The 26,156-nt window shown below is 37.7% G+C and overlaps 1 protein-coding gene across 4 annotated transcripts in view; it reads left to right on the top strand.

The window, feature by feature from the left end:
- Nucleotides 1-26,156, top strand: part of LOC150075706 (CCR4-NOT transcription complex subunit 4-like) — a 494,519-nt gene that overhangs the window by 433,261 nt on the left and 35,102 nt on the right. For all 4 annotated transcript variants that reach the window (XM_090388673.1, XM_090388675.1, XM_090388674.1 and 1 more), the window contains 2 exons: nt 1,899-2,013; nt 11,858-11,977. In XM_090388673.1, coding sequence (XP_090244799.1) covers nt 1,899-2,013; nt 11,858-11,977 — 235 coding nt within the window. The remainder of the gene's footprint in view (nt 1-1,898; nt 2,014-11,857; nt 11,978-26,156) is intronic.

Here is a 26,156-nt window from a genome sequence, read left to right as displayed (position 1 = left end):
TACCTGTGTCACCTCCCCTGATCTTCCTTTGTGGATTAGGGTAACATTTGTACATCTCCAGTCCATGGGTACCTCCCCTGAATCCAAGGAAGCTCTCATAATTATGGCTAAGGGTTTGCTTACTTCCTTTGCTGCCTCCTTTAATATAACTGGATAGATTCCATCCACCCCAGGTGCCTTTCTTGTGTTTATCAACAATTTCAACAATTTCTTTCTTCAACAATTTCTCTTCCATTTTACTCAGTTATTACAAGATTATCTAGCTTACTGCCAGAGTTGAATACACCTCTGACAATCCCCTCACTGAATAGCTCCTCATGTGTGAATGTCGATGCAAAATATTCATTTAGTTTGTTAGCTACCTGAGCAGGATCATCAACAGTTGAACCATTGATATCAAGTGGACCAATCTGATTAATCCCCTTCCTTCTAGAGTTTGCATAAGTAAAGAACTCTTTGCTGTTTTTCTTTGCATCCTTTGCCAAAGATTTCTCGTAATCTGCTTTTGCCTGCTTAACCTCATTTGTGACTTGGTTACAGACTAATTTATATGTATCCGATGCATGTGTTTTTCCTCTGCCACATGTCTAATTAGTTCATCTGACATTCATTTAGGCCTAAATTATGAATAGTATTTCTTAGGTGATATGAAAAGCCTAGTAGCTTCCAAGATTAATTCTTTGAATGCTTCCCATTCATTTTGAATTTGCTGTTGGTAACATCATCAGTTGGTCCTACCATATGGAAATTATATACTGTCTTAGACCACCATAGACACCTTTACGAAAGCAAAAACCCTTCCCTTTACCTCCCAATTGTAGTCAACTCTTTGAGTAAATCCCACTTCAGCACACTGTGATTGCTGCCACCTAGTGGTTCCTTTATCTGCAGATTCGTGATGTATGAAGAATCACTACTGATAATCAGATTAAGAGTATTACTCCCTCTAGTTGCCTCCTGAACATGCTGCTGTAGTAAACAGTCATCCAATAAATCTACAAAAGCCTTGCTAGTGTGTGAGTGACCAACCCACAAATTCCAGTCAATCTTTGGGAAATTAAAATCACTCATTAAGACACTGATTTACTGGCCCACTCTATTTCTCTGCACAATTGCTCATTATACTCATCAGATTCATTAGGCCTATAACACACACCTACTCTCATTTTTCCTTTCCCAGTGCTTATGTCACACCAAACAGACTCAACATTGCATTGTCCATCAACATCAGTTGGATGCACTTCCTTAGATTTTGTGTTTCTTAACTAACAGTATAACCCCTCTTACTTCCTGTCCTGTCTACCCTTGGAGTACACATTGTACTCCCCAAATTCCAGTTCTGCACTGCTTATGTCTGTGTGACACCACGTCTCTGGTATCCCAACAATATCTGCCTTTGACATCTTGACTAGCACTTCAATCTCATTAAATTTATTAACTATACTCCTAGCATTGGTGTACATGCAAGTATACATTGCCTGTTTCTACTCTTAGTTACCCTAACACAGCCCATGTATTTACTTGTTCCACTATGACTCCCAGCAGTCCTGGAAATCCCCATTACCTTACTTTCCAGGCTGCTGCTCAATTGCATTTCAATAGAAGCAGTGCAAGAATCACTTTCACCTCTGCCAGCAGCTACTGTTAATCTATTAGTCCGTATTCCCCCCCCCCCAAGCTAGCAGTTTTCCGACCCTCCTAACTCTGCCTCGATAGCATCAGCAGATATTCTTGCACCCTTTCTATTTAAGTGTATCCCATCCCTGTAGAAGCAGTCTCACCTGTTATGATAAAATTTGACTGAAATTTTACTTTATCATTCAAATGAAACTAAAAAATATAAATATATATTTTTAATGATGATATTTTTTTTTCTTTTTTTCTTATTTCTTTTCAAGGCAGCTGATATTTTAAATGTAAAAGAATGGAGAAACCATCTGCAAAGTCTGTTGCCAAATGTACATTCTAATTATGTGTCTTCTGCCATACAGTCCCCAATTTACAATCAAAAAGGTAATCTTTTTATATTATGTATAATTTTTGTGATATTGGTAGTGGCAGGAAAATTGACCCTGAGGGAATAGGAAGATTTCATAAATCTTGCAATACTGGTTTCTGTAGATACTGGTGTCTTGCTTTTTTTTTTTTTTTTTTTTTTTTGATAAAAGCCCCAAACACGTAGGCACTAGAATCTTATAGTACTTAGAACTAAATACTTTATATTACTTGGCATGGCACCATGTATGGGTTAAAGGTTGAGAAGATAAAAGATGCATGTTATCATTTGACTTGAATTTCTGTAGATTATAATTTTCACAAAATACATGTGAAACAAGGTTGTTCAAGAAAATGGAAGTTGAAGGAATAAATGAATAAGAACAGTTGTTTGAGGTTGGACAGTAAAAGGATGCTCACTGGTTGCGTCACATGTTCAGACTGGTTTGGATGAGAGGGGGTGGAGTTAGAGAAGCTAATTTGGAAAAACAGTTCTAATGAAGGATCTATAGAAAAAGCATTTAACAGAAACATAATGCCCTCATGTGTGGAGTCTAGTAGCCTAAGAGAGGTTATTGGACCATTGGACCATGTGGAAACAATATTCCATTATAAAACACATTTGAGATTTGTACAGTGAGTACTTCGGAAGAAAAGTATCACTGAAAGAAAGGCAAAAACGAATTTTTTAGATGCAGAGGAAGCAATATTGTGCATATGCCAAGAGAGATCCAGGTTAATCCCTAATAAAGATAGGTGATCTTGTCTAGAAACCAGACTGTTATTGAACATAAGCATAGGAGCAAAAGAATCCTTTTTGAAAAATATAAGACAAGACTGATTTTTTAAGAAGGATTGAAATTAACTGAATTATATTTGCCCCATTGCAGAATTGCATGAAACTCAGCATTTAAGGAACTGGTAGAGGAAATTCAAGAAGTTGAAGACATTTCTGGAGGAAATGAAACCAAAAGGTGAAATGCAATGTTCTATCATTGGTAGACCATTAATATGCAAGAAGAAAAGAGTGAGAGAAAGAACCAAACCTTGGGGAATATCAGCATTAATGGAGAATTTGGAAGACAGAGCCATCTACCATCACCTGTAATGAGTAGTCAGGGAGAAGACTACATACTCAGTTACAGAAAATAGTCTGCAATCTGTAAGATTATTTAGAAGACCTTTCTGACAAACATTACCAAAAACTTTTGAAAAGTCAAGCAAAAATGCTTGTTTTGCCAGAAACACAAACAGTTGTATTTCTGGCAAATGGATGGATAATGTTGATCCAGTGGATCAACACTAACTGAATTCATATTTGCAGTCATTGATCAGATGTAAGGTTTCTAGGTAGTTTAAGATTTGGTGGTTATTGCTTTCACCATTACTTTATAAAAAGTAGAAGTAATTGCAGTAGGATGATGGATGCGAGGAGTCCCTCGCATTCACCCTTTTTTGGAAATGGATGGATATGAACAAATTTTGAAACAGACGGAAAAATTCCAGCGGGTAAGAAAGTGTAAAAATGTGAAACAGAACAGGAGAGCCAAGGTTTAAGAACAATTTGAGAAATACCATCAGGACTTGAAGCTTTCTTACATCAAAATTGTTCAAAATCATTTAAATGGACTACTACAGGAGGCATTGAATGGAGTACTGGGAATGGTAGGTGAATCATCAATACAAGAGTTAGAAGAAAATTAGGATGCTAGCAGATCAACTTTATCTTTGGCTGAAGTGGCAATAGAACCATCAGGTTCTGACCAAGGAATATATGAAGACAAAAGTTGTGGCCAGTAGCTTTGGCAATAGGCCAGAATGCTTGAATACCATTTAGACAAGAAGCAAGTTTTGTACTCTTAGCCTGTTCAAACTCTAGTTTGTACTCATTAATAACTGCTTTACAATTGTTGTGAGGTTTGGTTTAGACAGAAAATGAACCTGGAGATTTGGGTGCATGCCAGTTGCAATATGCAGTGGTTTTACCTTGAACAGCCTTAGCACATTTTATTGGAAAACCAGAGTATTTATATAAAGAAAGTGAATTTAAAGTGGAGTGTGGAATAAAGTATTTCATCTCTACAAGAATAATTTCACTGACACTATCAGAGTAAATATTGACATCAGAAGATTTAAAACACAGATCCAACCGAGGAAAAGAATAGAAACCTCGTAGGGTGTCCCATTTTGCATTCTTGTAATGTCAAAAAATGTGAGGCTGAATTTGGCCATGAGAGTAAAGCTCCATTTGAGAAGAGGCCATCACCAAATTGTGAACTGAGGTGCCTAGAAGACCACTCACCTCCACTATATACTTGGAAACGTTTTTTGCAAGAAAAAGATGGCATGTTGGCTGAGCAGTTTGTAACGTTGGGTATTTTTGTAGGTAAATAAACAATATGTGCGAAATTTTTGGATTTGGAATTGCAAAAGCCAGCATATCAACCAGCTGGGTCTATGTGACTAGAAACCATAAGCTAGCTTGTGAAAATTAAAAATTGACAAGGAAAAATTACCTCACTGTTAGGACAGTTGGAGTCAAGTTTCAAAGAAAGGAAGTCAGAGTTCCGAGTGATTAGTGGAGTTTGGAGAACAATAGAGGCAACAGATGAAATTGACAGATTGAGTTAGATTTTAAGCCAGAGAAGATCAAATGGTAGAGATTCTGAATTACTAAGTCTCTGACTCAGTATATCAGAGCAGACGTACCAGACATATGCACAAGTACCACCTTTTGAAGTAAAAGGATTCATACAGTGAATAACCAGGGCAATTGAAATGCTACAGTGGTTGAATCAGCTGGTAATTGGGATTCTGTCAGAAGTAGTAAGTGGGGCTTGGCAGACTTTAAATGCAAGTGGACATCATTGAAATTGTAACTGAGACTACGTATATTTGTAAAGTGAATAAGAAAGTATTTTTGTGATTTAGATCTTTTCACAGATAAATTTATTCTGTTAGTGTGACTGTTCCTGATTTATTCAGTAGTAAGAAACGGTGGAGAGGCATGTTGTGAATGAAGTAATGAAATTTTTGGATATCGCAAACGTATAGTAAAAATATACCCGGTTTCTTGACATAACATGGTCTAAACCAGTGTTTAGCAAACTATTGAGTTCTACGGACCTTTTCAAAATCAAAAAATAGTTTGCGGACGTGCATGCATAAGTGTGTGTGCATATATATATATATAATTAAACTGTAGTGAAAAAAGTAAAAACAAAAGAAATAAAGCAAGCATCAGAGGCAGCAAAATGCATATTCCTCTACATGATGCTTGAAATATAACTAAAACAAAATTAAAAATAGTACTGAAAATAAATTTAAAATAAAAACTCATGCCAGTATAGCATGGCAAAACTGTAGAGCAAAAATAATAAATTAAACTTGTATATACAGCCAGGCCTCACATAACGTGTTTTTCAGTTACCGCTATTTGAAAAAAATTATACCACTTTTCACTTTACACAATGCAAATTTCCATTTAACACTATTTATTTATTTATTTTTTTTAATGCAATAGTTGAAAAAGATTTGAATCACACGTTAAGCTTATGGCGCATCAGATGGGCAATAAACAAACATTTGCCTGCTGCCAGCCTCAGTGTGTTCCATCAGCTATCGGAAGAAGACTTGTTACTCGTTTGTCTCCCACTAATAAAGTCAATGCAGACGTGCATTTAAAAATTCAAATTTTTAAATGAGCCAGATGAAAATGTCACTGCGAAGGAGATAACAGTAAAAGAACTAGATGAAATCCTTCGTATTGCAGAAAACCTCAAACAACAAAAGGTTTGAAGTTCCCTGTGATATTTATTTCGCCAGGAGCCAAAGATTTTTGTCGGCTAACAGAAATTGATTGATGAAAAGAGGAAAGTCAACACTGTTCAAACGACTCTGTTCAAATATTTCCGTAACAAATTGTTTCTTCATTGTGTATTTTATGTCAGAGGTTCCCAAACTTTTCTCGGTTCATGGTGCCCTTAGTGTCTCAGTAATTTTTTTCACTGCGCACCTAGACCAAAAGAAATACCAATAGTTCCGTTTATTAAGTAAAGTAAGGTCCAAACAACTTAATAAAAAATTTTGAAACTGTGAACTATACCTCGAGCTAGTAGTTTGTGCGGGGTCCTTCAGATGTCAAGTATCACTGTTTCTCTCGAAAATTTAAAATATTCCGCGGTGCACATTTTGGGAACGACTGTTTTATGCAATAAACATTTTAAAAATTCCATAATTATTTTCATTATCTTTTACATGGTATACAGTTAAAAAGTTATTTAAAATGTATTTTTAAAATTTTTTATGGACATTCCTTGAAGGTCAAGGACCAATTACAATTTTTCCTATTGATTATTATATTTGATTAATGCGTTTCTGTTTTGTGTGATGTGCTCATGGGACGAATTAATCACATTAATTGAGGTGTGTGTGTGTGTGTGTGTGTGTGTGTGTGTGTGTGTGTGTGTGTGTGTGTGTGTGTGTGTGTGTGTGTGTGTGTACACACTTATATTTGAATGATGTTTGAAATAGTTGAAAACTGAATCTTTCATAAAAAATAAATAAAAAGGTAAAGCAAACATCAGAGGCAGCAAAAAGCATATTCCTCTACGTGATGCTTGAAATATAAAAATAAATTAGAATGATGATTAAAAAAATAAAACTAATGCCAGCAGCATGGCAAGACAAGAGCGAAAATAATAAAAATTAAACATAACAATCAAACAAACAGGGAGGGAAGAGAAGGGTAACAAGAGTAAAAATATTGCAGCAGAAACTCTCCAAGATAATTAAGAAAATCTAAATGCAAAGATAATAAAATAATCATCAATTAAATTTTGAATGCCAATTAAATAGAAATTTATTGGTGCCCTCCGATGGGCAAGAAGTCACAAATTTATGTGAAATATCACTAACAGAGATGAAAACCAACTACAATAAAATAAAACAAAAATAGACTGACCATTACGCCCCCCCCATCTCAACAGAGGACCACAAGGCAATAATGATCATTCTCACTCGCTGCATTTCGATCGCTAGACAAATCACCGCAAAGGCGAGTTGATCAAAAGATCAGTCCACCACCCGATCCCTAGATTGAACCGCCAATGCAGAGGACTTTAATAGCTGTGGTCCTGATGCAGCGAAAATTAAAAATAGGACAAATACAAGCACTCCGATGAAAATCCACACCACTGATCTTTTTGTCCTCTGACATTGGTGGTTCGATCTGGGGACCGTGTGGCGGACTGATCTTTCGATGGACTTTCATTTGCGGCGATTTGTCTAGCGATCGAAATGCAGCAATTCCCTGACCATTATTGGCCTTGTGGTCCGCTGTTGAGATGGGGTGTAATGGTCAGTCTATTTTTGGTTTATTTTTGTTTTATTTTATTGTAGTTGGTTTACATCTACATTGGTGATATTTCACATAAATTTGGACTTGGTGCCCCCTCTAATGGTACCTGTCAGAGGGGGGGGGCACCATTAAATTTTTATTTAATTGGCATTCAAAATTTAATTGATTTATTATCTTTGCATTTAGATTTTCTAAATTATCTTGGAGAGTTTCTGCTGCAATATTTTTACTCTTGTTGCCCTTCTCTTCCTTCCCTGTTGGTTTGATTATGTTTAATTTTGACTATTTTCGCTCTTCTGTCTTGCCATGAATGATGCTGGCATTATTTTTATTTTTTTTAATCATCATTCTAATTTATTTTTTTAATCTTTCATAATAAAAATAAAATAAAAATGTACAGCAAAAAGCATATTCCTCTACATGATGCTTGAAATATAATCATAAAAATAAATTAGAATAAGAATTAAAAATAAAAAAATGCCAGCGGCATGGCAAGACAAGGGCAAAAATAGTCAAAATTAAACATAACGATTAAACCAACAAGAAGGGAAAAGAGGGGTAACAAGAGTAAAAATATTGCAACAGAAATTCTCTAAGATAATTTTGAACCTCTAAATGTTTACGGATAATAAAATAATTCGTTAAATTTCGAAAGCCAATTAAATAGAAATTTATATGTTTATAAATTGAATAAATTTATCAATTTATAAATTGATATGCTTACAAAAATGATAAATCTACCGTTTTGCAGCGTAAAACAGACTTTTTCGAGTGTGTTAACGGAAGAAAGTGACTTTATTGTGGACAAGTTCTTTCTAACCCCTACAAAAATATGGCTACGAATAAAAAGAGAGATGTGAAAATATCAAAGAAGGTGATGACATTAGCGAATAAAATTGAGTTATCAGACAAAATTTCTAATGGTGAAAGTGTCTCCTCAGTGGCAAAACATTATAAAATCAATGAGTCAACGGTACGATCAATCAAAAAATAGGAAGAAAAAATCCGCCGTAGTGTCCGTGAAAACGTGCTAATTGCTTCAAAAATTTGCTCTGTAACTCGTGATGTTAAATTTGAAAAAATGGGAAAAGCTTTAAATCTGTGGATAGAAGACCGAACTCAAAATAAAATTAAGTTAAGTTCACTCATCATTCGCGAAAAGGCAAAACTCCTTTATCAACACTTTAGCGAAACTGGTGATAGCACTGGCGGGATGTATTTTTTGCTAGCAAGCAAAGGTGCTGGTTTGAAAGATTTGTTTGAAATTTCTAATAAATATTACATTTAATATTAAATTGTTTCTTATTTTCATTTCTATGCCATATGCTTGCATTTCACTATGTTACTGTCTATGTACATAGTCATATTATGAAGGTACATATAATACATACATAGACAAAATTTTTAGACTAGTTTTTCTTATATATTTCATACTTTGGAATGGAACCTCTTTATTACTGTGGGAGCCATAACTCAGTATTCGCGACATTTCTCAGGAATGTAACCCCCGCGAATAGCAGGGGTTTACTGGATAGTACTTTATGTTGAGCAGTTCTAGAACATCAGTTCAACTCTGCCTTGGTACACTGTGATGATTACAGAACTCTGTAAAAGGTCAGAAATGTATGTAATGTTATATTTGTGCAGTGTGTGTTGTTTGGTTGTTTCTGAAGGATAGCCTGCCCAGTGTCTGCTTGCACCACTGGGAGATAGGCCACAACTAAGCATGAAACATGGTAAAACCTCAGGAACTATAATCATTGTCTGCCCTAATGGATAAAATCTCGCCTTCCGCTGGAGGTAGTGCTATGCCAGTGGGTGCCAGCAAAAGTCCCGCACCCATAGCTGCCCAGACTAAGGGTATCAGCAAAATAAAATAAATAATTTTATTTTGCTGATACAATGTGTATAAAAAAAAGAAAGGAAAAAAAAAATGTAAATATAATTTTAAAAAAAAATCCTGCCAGGAAATCTGAAATTATCAACATAAATTGGTAACCAATCATAATGAAATTGGTAACGAAATATCCTTAAATAGATGGGGCCAAATCATTCAAAAATCAGCAATTATGGTCATCGGTAGATAATTATCAGTAGGTAAAGAAGCCCAAGATCTAAAAGAATATCGGCAGGCAAATTTTAATAAATGGTTGCACTTAGACATTAAACATCCAGTAAACTGTGGTACAAAATATGAGTCACTATGGCATGGTCATTAAGTAGATATGAGCATCGTAATAACATGGTGAAGTTGTTGAGTTTTAAAGTCCAGAAGAGGATCTTGTCTTGTAGGTGTATTTTACAGGAAGCAGTAATTTCCTTTCATTGAAAACTTCAGTAGAGAATTGCTCTGGGGCTTGAAACTATGCAACATTTTTAATAAAACTGATTTGTTACTTTTTGAGTAACCTATCACCAAATTCCACAAAATATTTTTTTTAATCAGAATAATTACAGTGATACAATATGAGGCCTAATTGGAATAACTTAGTTTATGGATCCATGTCCTGTCCTATTAAGAGATAGGTGGAGAGAACCAGCAGTTTACATTATTCTTTGTTGCAAATGTGACTTGCAAGGTAATGAGCATATAAAACGTCCTGTCCTGTTGTAATACCCCAACGAGTTTGCCAGATGTTTAGTAGTTCTTCCCAGATGCGGCATTTATCTCTTTTAAATATCAACTGTTACATCGCAGGTAATATCTAAAATTTCAGTTAGAATTGCATGCTTTAATTAGGAAAGACCTTTATATATATCACACGCAGCGTAGAGGTAAAACTCTGGCTAGAACCTGCAGAGCAGCGGAGGATACTGTTCTACAAGCCCAAAGCATGGCAAGAAGCATAGATCACTTGTAGAGAGAACAGTTTAGCTTATAGGTTTACTAGAGTAGCCCTGTGGAACCAGGTTTTTGATGCAGAGGAAACAATCGTAATGAATACTGCATTATAATAAAGAACCTATATTTTCATGTTCAGACTCCACTTGATATGAATAATTATTTTAGTCGTAGCTGTAAATTTCTTGATCTTTATAATAAAGACTGTTAATATGTGGAGTAAAATTTAGTTGATCATCCAACAGGTTAAGGTCAGGAGGCATGGCAGCCAAGAAATGGGAAAACGTTCTGTTGTGCCAAAACCACATATTAGCATGTATACTTAAAGGAACATCTTCCAGAACTGTTGGGAGTGCCCTCTGCAAAAACTGTAAATAATGGTTAGTTTTTAGGTGGGCAGGGAAGTTGATGAATAAAGTTATCTCCTAAAATGCCAGCCTACATATTGACTCTAAACCTTACTTTGGAAACATGATTGTTGCATGGTAAGGATTTTCGACTGACTAGATATCAAGATTGTGCATGTTGAATATCCCTTGTGTAAATGTTGCCTCATCGGTCCACAGGACCGATGAGACAACATTTACACAAGGGATATTCAACATGCACAATGGATGTTCAAACTGCTTTGGAAGAAAAAGCAAGAATTATAAAAACCAATTCAGAAGAACAGTGCCCATGGAAATATCTATATAAAAGGCATGCAGCAGAAACCATCGGTCCACAGGATATTGACAAGAGAATCAGGGCTGTTGTTGATATGATTAAGCATCCATAAACAAAATTGCTCATGTGCAAGTGTGAATCTCCTGCTTGTAATGCCTGAACTCTCTGCCTATGGTATGCATACAGCCAGTGTTCACACAAAGCCTGCACCTACGAAGGTTTTGGGATGACCCATTCTTGCTGGCTTGCAGCCCACTCTTTGTGCGCTGGTGGAGGGATCTAATGTCATGATATCCATTACCTCTTCCTTTGCTTTTGGACAATATGATCAGGTCTGGCCTCTGCCGTGATTCCCTTTTGCTGTACCCCCATTCCCTCAAATTACAGTGGAGTTTGCCAAACACGTGCTAATTAGGGTGTCACCTTGTTGGAAAAACACTGGTATTCAGTGGCTGCAGGTCTGCATATTCTCTAATGTTAATGCTCTTCTACTCGTCACACACATTGAAATGACTGTACTACACCAACAATCCATTTGTTGGAGTTTTACATTTTTATCACACTTTTTATAAAAATATAGTACAATTTGCATAACATTGTGTGATGATTTGATTTACATACACCACTTTGTGATTTTGTAAAACTCTAGAAGCAGAAACAATTTAGGACCTATCTGTTTAACACTCAAACTCAAAACCCATTGCTCCTACTTCAAACTGAGTGTAGATCATGCTCGTGTTTTAATGAACCATTCCTTCAATAAATATCGATGTTGATTTCAAGGGCACCCTGTATAATCTTAAACACTCACAACAAAATTATATTTTATCACATTGAATAACTGAAAAAATTTTCAGTTATCTCTTGAATTCATCTACAGTGTCTCAAAATACAAAACATATTCAAGTTATTTTATTATTTTATTTTTTTCTTATTCCTTTTTTATTGAATTTTGTTGCCATCTAACTAAAAAAAAAATTTTATTCTGTTCATAGGGCAGCAAGATAATGCACCACATTTATTAAAATCTTTTCCTAAGTTAACCATTGACAGTACCCAGAACAGACTTATTCATCCTCTTCACTTGCCTTATATACAATCCTTTCCAAATGGAGGTAAGATTAATTTTTCTGCATCATCTTTCTTTGGATTTTTTATTCAATAGATTATTTCAGTTGCTTGCCAATTAAATGGACCAGTAAATAAAAAAATTGCTTGGTATTCTACCTATAACAGGCCTTGCATTCATGTTTTTTAGCACAGGCAGAAAATGGATTTTAAGCCTTAGTGGCAATTGGTGCATGTTTTTTTTTTTTTTTTTTGTTCTGAACCTTTTCTAAAATATGAAAGTGTAAGCTCTAAGCTCAATTGTAGTCAAACTGTATTATTTACAGATAGGCTTAGAGCTCTTCATTAGTTCATTTTGGAAACTCACCTTGTATATTACATTAATTGTATACTACAGGAAGCACTTCCTCATTGAATGATAGTCAGTGCCCACATAGGAATGCATGCCTACTAGCTTTTCTGATTTTCAGTCAAGTTTATTTTTTTTTAAATATGCAGATATGTTTTTTTTTTTTTTTTTTTAACAATATAAGCTGATGTTAGGTGGCACTGCTCATGTTAATGTTAAGTGAAAAACATCTGGATATTATGTATTTTGATAGTTAAGTTTACATAATTCATTTATTTAAAAAAAATGAACGTATTTCCGAATTTCAATGCTTTTTAGCTATGTTTAGCATAATACTTGTATGCATAATTATTCTTCTTCTTATTATTATTAGTAGTAGTAGTTTTTTTTTTTTTTTTTTTTTGAAAATCCCGAACACGAGAGGTTAGAATCTATAGTACTTAGTACCGTGCATGGGGTGAAGTTTGAGAAGATGAAAGAAGATATTTTGGACATTAGACTTGACTTCTGTGGATTGTAATTTTCAGGAAATATGAATGAAACAAGGTTTTTCCAGAAGATGGAAGTTGACTGAATGAATGAGGAAGAAGAAATGTGGTTCTGTGAGTTTGAAGTTGGACTGTAAAAGGATGTTGACTGGTTGTGGCACATGTTCGGACTGCTTTGGAAGAGAAAGCAAGAATTATAAAAACCAATTCAGAAGAACAGTGCCCATGGAAGTATCTATATAAAGGGCATGCAGCAGAAACCAAACATCTATGAGACAGAGGGAAGAATCTCTGTTAGAAATGATCCATTAATTAACCTAACTGCCCTCTTTTGAATGGAATCTAGAAGTCTGAGAAAGGTTTTGGGAGAACTGCCCAGATGTGGGGAAAATATTCCATTGTAGGGAAAGCTTGCAATTTGTACAGAGTGAACAGCTGTTTTGCCAAGAGAGAACAGAAGTCAGGGTAATCCCCAATAGAGATATATGATCTTGCCTAGAAATGAGATTGTCATCGAAGATAAGCAAAGGAGCAGAAGAATCCTTTTTTGCAAGATATAAGAAAGGAATGAATTTTAGAAGGATTGAATTAACTAAGTTATCTTTGCCCCACTGAAGAATTACCTGGAGATCAGCATTTAAGGAACTGGTAGTGGATCTTCGAGAAGTTGAAGCTTTTTGTGCAGGGCGAGGTTTTTCAACCTGGAAGGTACAATGCAGTGTGCTATCATCAGAAAACTATGAATAGGATTTCCGGTCAATGAAAGAAGGTCATTAATAGACAAGAGGAAAAGAGTGAAAGAGAGAGAGAAAATTAAACCTTGCAGAACACCAGCATTAGGAGGGATTTGTCACCAGTTTTAGGAATTGGCTGGATATGAGCAAATTTCAAGCAGAAGAAAAAACAACTTTGTAATAAGGAAGTAAAAAAGGGTGACACAGAAGAGGAGTAAGTTCAGGAGCACAGGTTTTGAGAACAAGTGGAGAAATACCATCAGGACTTGCAGCGTTCTTAGAATCAAGGTTGATCAAAATCCTTTTTAACAGAAGACCACGGGAAGCATTGAATAGAGTTTATTATCTATATAATATCGGTGTAGATACACCATAGACAACTCTTAAGAAAGAACGAAGTAGTTTCTTAAGAGTTGTCTAAAGAAACTACGAAGTAGTTGTAGGCATCATTTGCTCTGTCTCTCATATTGTGCCCTTCCTTCATGACGAGTTGCCATGATATTGCACTACCTCGAATAAGCAACGCTTCACTAATAGAGAAGATTATTGTTACTTATTCTCAGTGAGTACCACCACCACCCAGACGGCACCGTTTCAAGGCTATTGGCCTATCATCAGTGGATGGGAGGGTATCCTGGTATTGCAGACATGATGACCCAGTTGTGAAGATAAACACACACAATATGAGAGATGCCAAAAGGTGTATCTATTAGTGAAGCGTTACTTATTCGAAGTAGTGCAATATCATGGCAAATCATCATGAAGGAAGAGCGCAATATGAGAAACAGAGCAAATGATGCCTACTACAACTTCGTAGTTTCTTAAGAGTTGTCTATGGTATATCTACACTGATATTATATATATAATAAACTCTTACCGTATTATGCCTTGTGCATTAAGTTATTTTTAAATATTGTCATATACACCTTTTGGCATCTCTCATATTATGTGATTATCTTCACAACTGGATCGTCATGTCTGCATTTAGCATTAGCATTAGTAGAGGCATTTGATGCAAGAAAGCAAGCTTATGCAGCATCAGCCCAAAAAAAAAAAAAAAAAAAAACCACTTCCACTTCACCCCTCTGTTCGTTCAAAATACCTGTCCAGCTGAGCCTTAAACTTATTTAGGCTATCAACTTCCACGACAACGGATGGAAGTCTGTTCCACCAACCAACCACCCGCTGGCCTAAAGGCAAATTTCCGCACGTCTATCCTACATCTATCTTTCCTCAATTTGAATTTATGCCCTCTCAGGTGATTATTCTGAGCGAGAGGAAGAATCCCATCAGCATTGAGCATGCTCAAACCATTCAAGGCTTTATACACCTCTGTCAGATCACCTCGCTGGTGCCTACTCTCCAGACACTGTAATTTGCAAAACTTAAGCCTTTCTTCGTAAGAGCACCCCTTTGTTCCATTCACTAATCTTGTTGCCCTTCTCTGTACTCGTTCCAGCAGATCTACATCCTTCTTGAAATGAGGCCTCCAGACCTGTATACAGTACTCTAGGTGTGGCCTGACCATTGCCTTATACAAGGGAATAATCACCTCCTTATCCCTGCTAGAAAAATTCCTATATATCATTGACAAAACTCCATGAGCTACTCTTGCAGCCCGTCTGCACTGCTCAGAGAACTTCATATCTGCCTGCACAACCACCACCACCACCAGGTCCCTTTCATTCTCTACCACTGTCAGTGTAGTACCACAGAGTTGATACGTTGCTCTGAGGTTGCTGTTTCCCATGTGTAGTACTTTACATTTGTCAATGTTAAACTTCATTTGCCACCTCTCAGCCCATCTGCTCAACCTTTCCAGATCCTGTTGCAGCAGCATAGTGTCAGTAGTGTCCTTGACAACCCTGCCTACCTTTGTATCGTCTGCAAACTTTGACATTAAGCTTGATATACCATCATCAATATCATTTATGAATACAGAAAACAATAATGGACCCAACACTGAGCCCTGTGGGACTCCACTAATAACATTAGTCCACGACGAGCAGTGTCCATTGATTACCGCTCTCTGTCTTCTCCCCCTCAGCCACCCCTTTATCCACAGCACCAATTTGCCTCCAATGTCACACTGCTCCAATTTGTGCAGCAGTCTTCCATGTGCAACAGTATCAAAAGCCTTTCTAAGATCCAAGTATATAATATCAAAGTTATCCCCTGCATCCAGTTCCTTTGTGACTGCATCATAGTATCCAATCAAATTGGTCAGACAAGACTTCCCCTTAACAAAACCATGCTGTGTCCGAGCTATAACTGAAGTCTTGTCTAGATAATCCTGCAGTGCTTCTTTAACCAGTGCCTCCATTAATTTTCCTGGAACAGAAGTTAAACTCACAGGTCTATAATTACTTGTGTCAGCCTTTGATCCTCCTTTGTGAATTAGGGTCACATTTGCACATCTCCATTCTGTGGGTACCTCCCCTGAGTCCAAGGAAGCTCTCATAATTATAGCTAAGGGTTTGCTTACTTACTTTGCTGCCTCCTTTAATATAACTGGATAGATCCCATCCACCCCGGGTGCCTTTCTTGTGTTTATCTTCAACAATTTCTCCTCCACTTTACTCTCAGTTATTACAAGATTCTCTAGCTTACTGCTAGAGTTGAGAACACCTCTGGCTTTTCCCTCGCTAAATAACTCCTCATGTGTGAATGTCAATGCAAAATATTAATTTAGTTTGTTAGCTACCTGAGCAGGGTCATCAACAGTTGACCCATCGATATCAAGTGGACCAATCTGATTCATCCCCTTCCTTCTAGAGTTTACATAAGTAAAGAACTCTTTGCTGTTTTTCCTTGCATCCCTTGCCAAAGATTTCTCGTAATCTGCCTTCGCCTGCCTGACCTCCTTTGTAACTTCGCCTGCCTAACCTCCTTTGGTTACAGATGAACTTGTATCCATCATAGGCTTCTGTGTCATGTGTTAATTTGTATGTATCCCATGCATGTTTCTTCTCTGCCATATGCCTCATCAGTTCATCTAACATCCATTTAGTCCTAAACCCTGAACAATATTTCTTAGTTGGTATGTAAAGCCTAGTAGCTTCCAAGATAAGTTCTTTGAATGCTTCCCATTTTGCATTTGCTGTCGGTAACATCATCAGTTGGTCCCACTGTATAGAATTTACTGTCTCAGTCCATCGTAGTCGCCTTTACGAAAGCAATAACCCTTCCCTTTACCCCTAATGGTAGTTTCCTCTTTGAGTAAATCCCTCTTCAGCACACTGTGATCACTGCCACCTAGTGGTTCATTTATCTGAAGATTCTTAATGTGTGAAGAATCACTGCTGATAATCAAATCAAGAGTATTCCTCCCTCTAGTTGCCTCCCGAACATTCTGATGTAGAAAACAATCATCCAATAAATCCACAAAAGCCTTGCTAGTGTGTGAGTGACCAGTCCCCAAATTCCAGTCAATATCTGGGAAATTAAAATCTCCCATTATAAGACTCTGATTTACTGGCCCACTCTATTTCCCTGTACAGTTTCTTATTATACTCATCAGAGTCATTAGGCCTATAGCACACTCCTACTCTCAATTTTGATCTCCCAATGCGTATGTTACACAAAACTGACTCCACACTGCACTGTCCAGCGATGTCCACTGGCTTCACTTCCTTGGATTTTATGTATTTCTTAACTAATAGCATAACCCCTCCTACCTTCCTATCCAGTCTATCCTTTCTGTAGACGTTGTACTCCCCAAATTCCAGTTCTGCATTCCTTATATCTGTGTGACACCATGTCTCAGATAATCCCAACAATATCTGCCTTTGATGTTTTGAGCAATACCTCAAATTCTTCAAATTTATTTACTAAACTCCTAGCATTGGTGTACACGCAAGTATACATGCACCTATTTCTATTCTTAGCTACCCTAACACAACCCATGTGTTTACTTGTACCGCAATGACTCCCAGCAGTCTCTGAAATATCCTGCATCTTGTTTTTCAGGCTTCTGCTCATTCCAATAGAAGCAGTGCAAGAATCTCTTTCACCTCTGCCAGTGGCTACTGTTAATCTATTCGTCTTTGTCTCCCCCCAAGCTAGCAGTTTTCCGACCCACCTAACACTGCCTCGATAGCATCAGCAAATACTCTTGCACCCTTTCTATTTAAGTGTATCCCATCCCTGTAGAAGCAATCTCTCCTGTTAACAAGTACAGTCCAGGCTGAAAAAAATTCTACCCCTTGAGCCTTGCACAATCTTTCCAGGGCCGAATTGATCGACAAGGCTCTCATCATATACTCCCTCCTATCGTGTCTGTGCAGAATTGCAGACACTTTCAAATTCAACCCTATTTCACGGCTTTTTTTCAACAGTGACCTGTACTTGTTAAGCAATTCTGCCGGTCTCCTACTCTTGATATCATTAGTGCCAACGTGTACAACTATATCACCTTTTGTGCCCTTAAAAGATGATATCTGCTCTACAACGTCATCAACCTTTGCCCCTGGCAGACATACCCTGGTCCTGTTCCACCTATCCTTTTTACAAAGCATGTTCCCCGTTTCCCTGACAATAGAGTCACCAACAACTACTAGTTCCTTTGGGACCAGCACATTCTGCCTTGGGGGTTGCCGCTGTGTTGCACGACGACCAAGTGCAAGCTCTGGCATTGATGTGGGCAGCTGAGAGCTTGATGGGCCCCTCAGTTTAGTTCCTTCGAGGGCATCCACCTTGTCCTTCAAGCTCTCATATAGGCCCATAAGAACGCTGAGTTGTTGCCTGATTTCGATACACTCCTTGCATCGCGCACACACAAAGACATCCCCCATGGCACTATCATGTCCCGTACCTGAATGCTCCACAAACATCATGCAAGCTATGCATTTTAGAAGGCAACTGCCCCCCTCAGTTCTCCTCTGAGCCACAGCACTTCCATTAGCTTGAGCCTTTTGTTTTGCTGCTCTGGTCTGAGTCATGATTTCTTTTAATTTAAATAAAATTTCAATTTCAATTTATAACCCTAACTTATCTCCCAACAGTTATAACGGGATATATATTTTTTAGTGTCAAGTATTAATTATCTCCGAGTTCCCTTTATATAACTTCCGTATGAGTTATGTTTTAATTAATTATGTTACGTTTGTAATCTAAGTCGGTATATGTATTTAGTTAAAAGTACAATTTAAATGCCAACGAAGTTCAACAAGTTTAATAGATTTTACCGATCACTGAAAATATTATAACCTATACTATACTAACGCTATCTAGGTTCGATATATAACGATCGTATGACAAAGACAAAGGCGGGAAGTTATGAACGATAAATATATGGACACTTAAGTATTAATTAACTTTCAAATCTCGCTGTCTCAGTTCAGAATAAACTAACGATCCTTACTAGGTCTATAAGCTACTTACAAAAAATAATTTGATGTAAAAAATATTCAATAAGCGGCTAAATATGGTTAAAAAAACTTCTCGTTCAGCGGAGTTGCGACTTGTAACACGTGGCTACCCTTACCGATACTTTTATGCAATTGCAAGGCCGAGTAAAGAATAAATACACCAAATTAATCAGAAAATCACAAAATAATGCTATACTACTAAATTTAAATCAAAAGTTTTAGAAAAACAATAATTTCAAATCAATAAATAAGAAAAATCCGCTTAGCGGCTTTGAACACGTCTGGCCCCTACTAGCCTCATCAGCAGACTCCCAATACAAGGGTACCTGCCCATCCACTGATGATAGGCCAATAGCCTTGAAACGGTGCCGTCTGGGTGGTGGTACACACTGAGAATAAGTAACAATAGTGTTCTCTATTAGTGAAGCGTTACTTATTTGAGGTAGTACAATATCATGGCAACTTGTAGTGAAGGAAGAGCACAATATGAGAAACAGAGCAAATGATGCCTACAACAACTGCTTTGTAGTTTCTTAAGAGTTGTCTATGATGTATCTACACCTATATTTTATAGACAATAAACTCTTTAACTGTTAATGTATTATGCCTTGTGCATTTAGTTATTTTTAAATATTGAATAAAGTGTACTGGGAATGGTGAGAGGTGGTTTATCAAGATCGTCAATACATGTTGGAAGAAAAATAGGATGCTGGCAGGTTAACTTTATCCTTGGCTGAAGTAGCAATACAACCATCTGGTTTTCACAGAGATGGGTAAAAGTTGCAGCCAATAGCTTTGGCAAGCGACCAGAATGCTTGGCTACCATTTGGACAAGAAGCAAGTTTTCTACTCTTACCCTGTTCAAAATCTAGTTTGGACTGATTAATAACTGCTTTACAATTGTTGCAAGCTTTGTCGTACGCAGAAAATGAAACTGGAGATTTGAAAACAATTATGATATGCAGCATTCTTCTCTTCACCAGCCTTAGCACATTTATTGGAAAACCAAGGTTTAGATGAAATAACAAGATTTTAAGGTGGAGTGTGGAATAAAGGATTCCATCCCTACAAGAATAATTTTACTGACATGATCTGAGCAAATGTTGACGTAAGAAGATTTAAAACAGTAATCCGACCAATGAAAAGAAAAATCTCTTAGATCAACCCATTTTGCATTCTTGTAATGCCAAACAATAAGAGGTTGAGAATGGCCACGAGTGAAAGACTCTGTTGAAGAAGAGACCCTCACCAAGTTGTGATTGGGGGTGTCTACAGAGCGACTCACCTCGACCATGTACTTAGAAGGGTTGTTCGTGAGAAAAAGATCAAGCGTATTCGCTGCATGGTTAGAATTGTCTGGTATTCTGGTAGGTAAATGAAAAATATGTGCAAGGCCATTAGTAATTGCAAAAGCTTCAACATCTCTACCAGCTGGGTCTGTGTGACTAGAAAATGGAAATCAGCTGTAGTTGTGAACATTAAAATCACCTAGGAAAATTACCTCACTATTAGGAATGTTGGACTGGAGAAAGTCAAATTTCAAAGAGTTCCAAGTGAATAGTGGAGTTGGGAGAAAGATTTTAAGCCAGAAAAGATTGAAAAGAGGAGATAACAAATGACTGTCTCTAACAGGGAATATTAGAACAAACGTGCACAGCTGGCACTTGTGAATATATCAGAACTGACATACGCACAAGTACCACCTTTGAAGCAAAAGGAATCATACAGAGATTAATTCGGACAACTGAGATGAGCAGTGAGAGAATCCACTAATAACTGGGATTCTGTCAGAAAAAGCGTGGGGTTTGGCAGACTATGTGGAAATGAACATCATTGAGATAAGAACTGAGACCATATATTTGTGAAATGAATGAGGAAGCATTTGGGATGTTTAGATCTTTTTGCAGTTAAATTTGTTCTGTTATTTTGACAGTTCTTGGTGTAATCGGAAGTAAGAAAAAACGGCAAGAACAGGCTGTGTGAAGTAATGAAATTTTTGGATATGACATAACATGGCCTCAACAATGCCCCACGTATACACACTACTCGGGTTACCAATAAGTTCCGTTTGGTAGATTATCTAGTGGTCGACCTGGAAACACCGTTTTAGAGTTGTACTTTCGAAATTAAAGGAAGATTGTATCTCGCTATGATGTCCATCATAACTTCAAAAACATCAATCATACTGCATGTAGGCGCCTCCGTAGCCAGGTGGGAAGGAGCAGCAGTGCGTAGCACACGCTTCTTGATTAGACCGAGGTTCGAGCCCGTCACCACCAAATACGGAGGATGCGGAAAGGTCAGGGAATGACCACCGCATATCCCCGGAGCAATAAGGCCTTAGTTGCTAATGCTCCTAAAAACCAAACAACAACAACATACTGCATGATGTAAGAGATGGGAGGAGGTTTGCCAGAGATTTGCTCTGAAGACTCTGAAGCAATCACCACTTGAAGCCTGTAGTAATCAAATTGGTGGTATTGTACCAGTTCTACAAGCTAGTATTGTCTGGTAACACAGAGGGCCAGCATTTCCCCATGTGGTGTGGGTGCCATATTTCATGACTTGCACATGGGGTTAGTAACCTGTGTTATACCCAAGGTTACTAACAGCCCAACCACACTTTGCCGAAATTAGGTCTACTTCACTTGAGTATCACCCAAATATCAGTTCCATCAGTGTTTTAGACTCCCTATTAGCAAGTACAGCTTGGCATACCTGAGAGAATGTCTGGGACAGCTTCAAGAACCAAATTATACAAGAAAGCAAGCTTATACAGCATCAGCAAAAAATTAAAAAAAAAAAAAAAAAAAAAAAATGCCTCATCGCCCTTCCATTCTAAATAATGTCTAATTCTTCCCAAAATTTATTGTAACTATCCACGTGCACAACACCAAATGGTAGTTTTTCCCAACAGTCACATATTATCATTAGTAGAGGCACATGATGCAAGAAAGCAAGCTTATACAACATCAGCCAAAATAAAAAAAAATTCCCATTTCACTATTCCATTCATTCCAAATGTTTGTCTAGTTCTATCTTGAATTTATTTAAGCTATCAACTTCCACAACAGCAGATGGAAGTTTGTTCCGGCAATCAACTACCCACTGACTAAAGGCAAACTTCTGCACATCTATTCTTCAACTGCAACTATATTTCCTCATTTTGAATCTATGCCACCTCAGTTTGGAATCTGAGCAAGAGGAAGAATCCCATTGGCATTGAGCCTGCTCAATCCATTCAATCAGATCGCCTCGCAGGTGCCTAGTCTCCAGAAGCTGCAATTTGCACTTAAGCCTTTCTTCATAAGAGCACCCCTTTGTTCCCTTCACCAGTCTTGTTGCCATTCTCTGTACTTGTTCTAGCAACTCTACATCCTTCCTAAAATGAGCTTTGACCATTTTAGGAAGGATGTAGAGTTGTGGCCTGACCATTGCCTTATACATGGGGATAATCACCTCCTTATCCCTGCTCGCAAAATTCCTGTATATCATTGACAAGACCCCATGACCTACTCTGGCCGCCTGTCTGCACTGCTCAGAAAACTTCATATCTGACTGCACAATTACCCCCTATTCTCTTTCATTCTCCACTATCCTGAGTGTAACACCACATAGTTGGTACATTTCTTTGGGGTTACTGCTACCCATATGCAGTGCATTGAATTTGTCAATGTTAAACTTCACTTGCGACTTCTCAGCCCATCTATCCAACTTTTAGATATCCTGTTCCAGCAGCATACCATCATTACTGTTATTAACAACCCTGTCAAGCTTTGTATCATCTGTAAACTTTGACATTAAGCTTCTTATACCTTCATAAATATCATTGATAAATATAAAAAACAACAATGACCCTAACACCAAACCCTGAGGGACACCACTAATAACATTAGTTCATATAAAGCAGTACCCATTGATCACCACTCTGTCTTCTCCCACTCAACCACCCTTTTATCCATTGTAGCAACTTGCCCTTAATGCCATACTGCTCCAATTTGTACAGTGGTCTTCCGTATCAAAAGCTTTCCTGAAATCCAAGTATATGATATCAAAATTAGGAAGATGGGTGACATGACACAGAAACTGGCAAGGCTTTCACAAAATACATTATAAAAGGCGTGACCCCCTAAAGAGTGGAATAATGCAATCATAGTTTTGCTACATAAGAGAGGAGATAAATCAGAAATTGTAAATTATAGACCAATTAGCTTGTTATCTCACAGCTACAAGTTGTTCACATGATGCCCCCATAGCCAGGTGGGTAGGAGCAGCAGTGCGTAGCACACGCGTCTTGATTAGACCAGGGTTCGAGCCTGTGACCACCAAATACGGAGGATGCGGAAAGGTCAGGGAATGACCACCGCATATCCCCAGAGCAATATGGTCTTAGTTGCTAATGCTCTTAAAAACCAAATAACAACAACAAGTTGTTCACAAGGGTCATTACTAACAGATTATTGATGAGAATCAACCGAAAGAGCAAGCTGGCTTTAGGACAGGATTCTAAACTACGGTTCACCTTCACGTAATATCACAGCTAATGGAGAATGCAAATGAATATAAAACACCATTATGCCTGGCATTTGTGGATTATGAAAAGGCATTTGACTCCATATGGCATAAGGCAATGTTTCGGGCACTGGAAAGACAAGGCATAGATACACCATACATTGTTATTTTGAAGAAAATATGAGAACGCTACCTCCTTTATTAGACTAGACAAAGACAGTTGCAAATTTAAAATTGAGAAAGGAGTTCGACAAGGAGATACAATATGTCCGAAGTTGTTTACTGCTGTCCTTGAGGAAGCAGTAAACAAGAAGATTAGACTGGTCGCAGAAAGCAGTCAATGTGAATGGAGAGTACCTAAACCATTTGATTTGCAGATGACATTTTGGTCATAAGCCACGATCCCAAATAATTAGAGGAAAATCTTAATCAGTTATGCAGAGTTAGTAAGGATTTTGGACTAAAGATGAATATGGCTAAAACAAAAAGAATGATGAGCAAATATGCCACAGGAAGGAATAGGATGATTGAAAGAGCAGTGATTGAAAAGGTGCAGTCATATACTTATCTAGAACAAGTCATTAGCTGTAATAATGATAAGTGGCTGGAAGTTAAAAGAAGAATAAATTTTGGATGGATAGCATTCAGGAAATATAGTCGCACACTGAGGAGGAATATTTCGAGTAATTACAGACCAGTTAGTTTAACTTCTGTTCCGGGTAAAATAATGGAGTCACTGGTTAAAGATGCAGGATCATCTAGACAAGACTGCAGCAATAATTCAGACACAGCATGGGTTTGTTAAGGGAAAGTCTTGTCTGACAAATTTGATAGGATATTATGATGTGGTTACAAAGGAACTGGATGCGAAAAATAATTTTGATATCATATATTTGGATTTCAGGAAAGCTTTTGACACTGTTGCGCATGGAAGACTATTGTACAAATTGGAGCAGAATGGTATTAAGGGTAAGTTGCTACAATGGATAAAAGGATGGTTAAGTGCTAGAAGACAGAGGGTGGTAATCAATGGGTGCTGCTCTTCTTGGACTAATGTTATTAGTGGAGTCCCACAGGGTTCGGTGTTAGGTCCACTGTTGTTTTGTATATTTATCAATGATATTGATGAAGGTATATCAGGCTTAATGTCGAAGTTTGCAGATGATACGATGGTTGGCAGGGTTGTTAATGACAGTAATGGCAGTGTGCTACTGCAACAGGATCTAGATAATTTGGGCAGATGGGCTAAGAAGTGGCAACTGAAATTTAACCTTGACAAATGCAAAGTACTACGTATGGGTAGAAGTAACCCCAGAGAAACGTACCAACTGTGTGGTACTACACTTAAGGTGGTAGAAAATGAAAAAGACCTGGGAGTAATTGTGCAGGCAGATATGAAGTTTTCTGAGCAATGCAGACAGGCTGCCAGGGCAGGTCATGGGGTTTTGTCAATGATATATAGGAATTTTGCTAGCAGGGAAAAGGAGGTGATTATCCCTCTGTATAAGGCAATGGTCAGGCCACGGCTTGAGTACTGCGTACAGGTCTGGAGGCCTCATTTTAGGAATGATGTAGAATTACTTGAGCGTGTACAGAGAAGGGAAACAAGATTGGTGAGGGGAATGAAGGGATCCTCTTACCAAGAGAGGCTTAAGTTCTGCAAATTCCAGTGGCTGGGGACTAGGCACCTGCGTGGTGATCTGATTGAGGTGTATAAGGCCTTGAATGGGTTGAGCACGCTGAATTCTGATGGTATCCTTCCACTTGTTCAGATTACGAACCTCTAAGGGGGCATAAATTCAAATTAAGGAAGGACAGATGTAGAATAGATGTGCGGAAATTTGCCTTTCGCCAGCGGGTGGTTAATTGCTGGAACAAACTTCCATCTGTCGTGGAAGTTGATAGGTTGAATAAATTTAAGGAGGAACTGGACAGGGATTTGGAGGGAATGGTGTGATATTTTTTTTTTTTTTTTTTTTTTGGCTGATGCTGCATAAGCTCATACATTTGCTTTCTTGCATCACATGCCACTACTACTAATATCTGAATTTGTCTGAAACGTAAAATAATGAACCAATGTATACTCCCCACCATGACTTATGGAAGTGAAACTTGGGCACTCACCAAAAGAATGGAAGAGAAGCTGAAAACTACACAGTGAAGAATGGAATGAATTATAGCAGGAATCAGACTGTTAGATAGGAGGAGAAACACATGGATTAGGCAGAAAACTCAAATAAAGGACATTCTTATCAAAACTAAAGAACTAAAATGGTCTTGGGCAGGACACATAGCTCGAATACATGATGACAGATGGACTAAGAAAATAACAGAATGGTACTCAGGAGGAGCTCGAAGAAAACCTGGAAGACACTGACGGAGATGGACAGATGAAATTCAAGAGTTTGCAGGTAGTAAATGGATGGCCATTGCACAAAGCAGAAGGAACTGGAAAATGGCTAATGATGATGATGATGATATAAGCTTGCTTTCTGGCATCATGATGCTAGAAAGCTTCATGATGCCAGAAAAGCTTTCTGATGCTTATAAAGCTTTCATACGTTTATGCAGTACTCAAGGTGTGGCATAACCATAGCCTTTTAGGCAATGGAAAACCTCTTTATCGTTCCTGGCAAAGTACGTATATATTATTGACAGAACCCAATGAGCTATTCTATCAGCCTGTCTGCGCCACTGAAGCTATCTTCATGTTAGACTATACAGCCATTGCCAGGTCTCTTTCATTCTTCACCAATTTGAGTGTGGTAACACCT

Source organism: Mastigoproctus giganteus, chromosome 14, assembly GCF_048544385.1.
Source record: "Mastigoproctus giganteus isolate SK-2022 chromosome 14, ASM4854438v1, whole genome shotgun sequence".
Classification (NCBI taxonomy): Eukaryota; Metazoa; Arthropoda; class Arachnida; order Uropygi; family Thelyphonidae; genus Mastigoproctus; species Mastigoproctus giganteus.
Note: the sequence above shows the minus strand (reverse complement) of the source record. Positions and strands in the feature narration are given on the sequence as shown.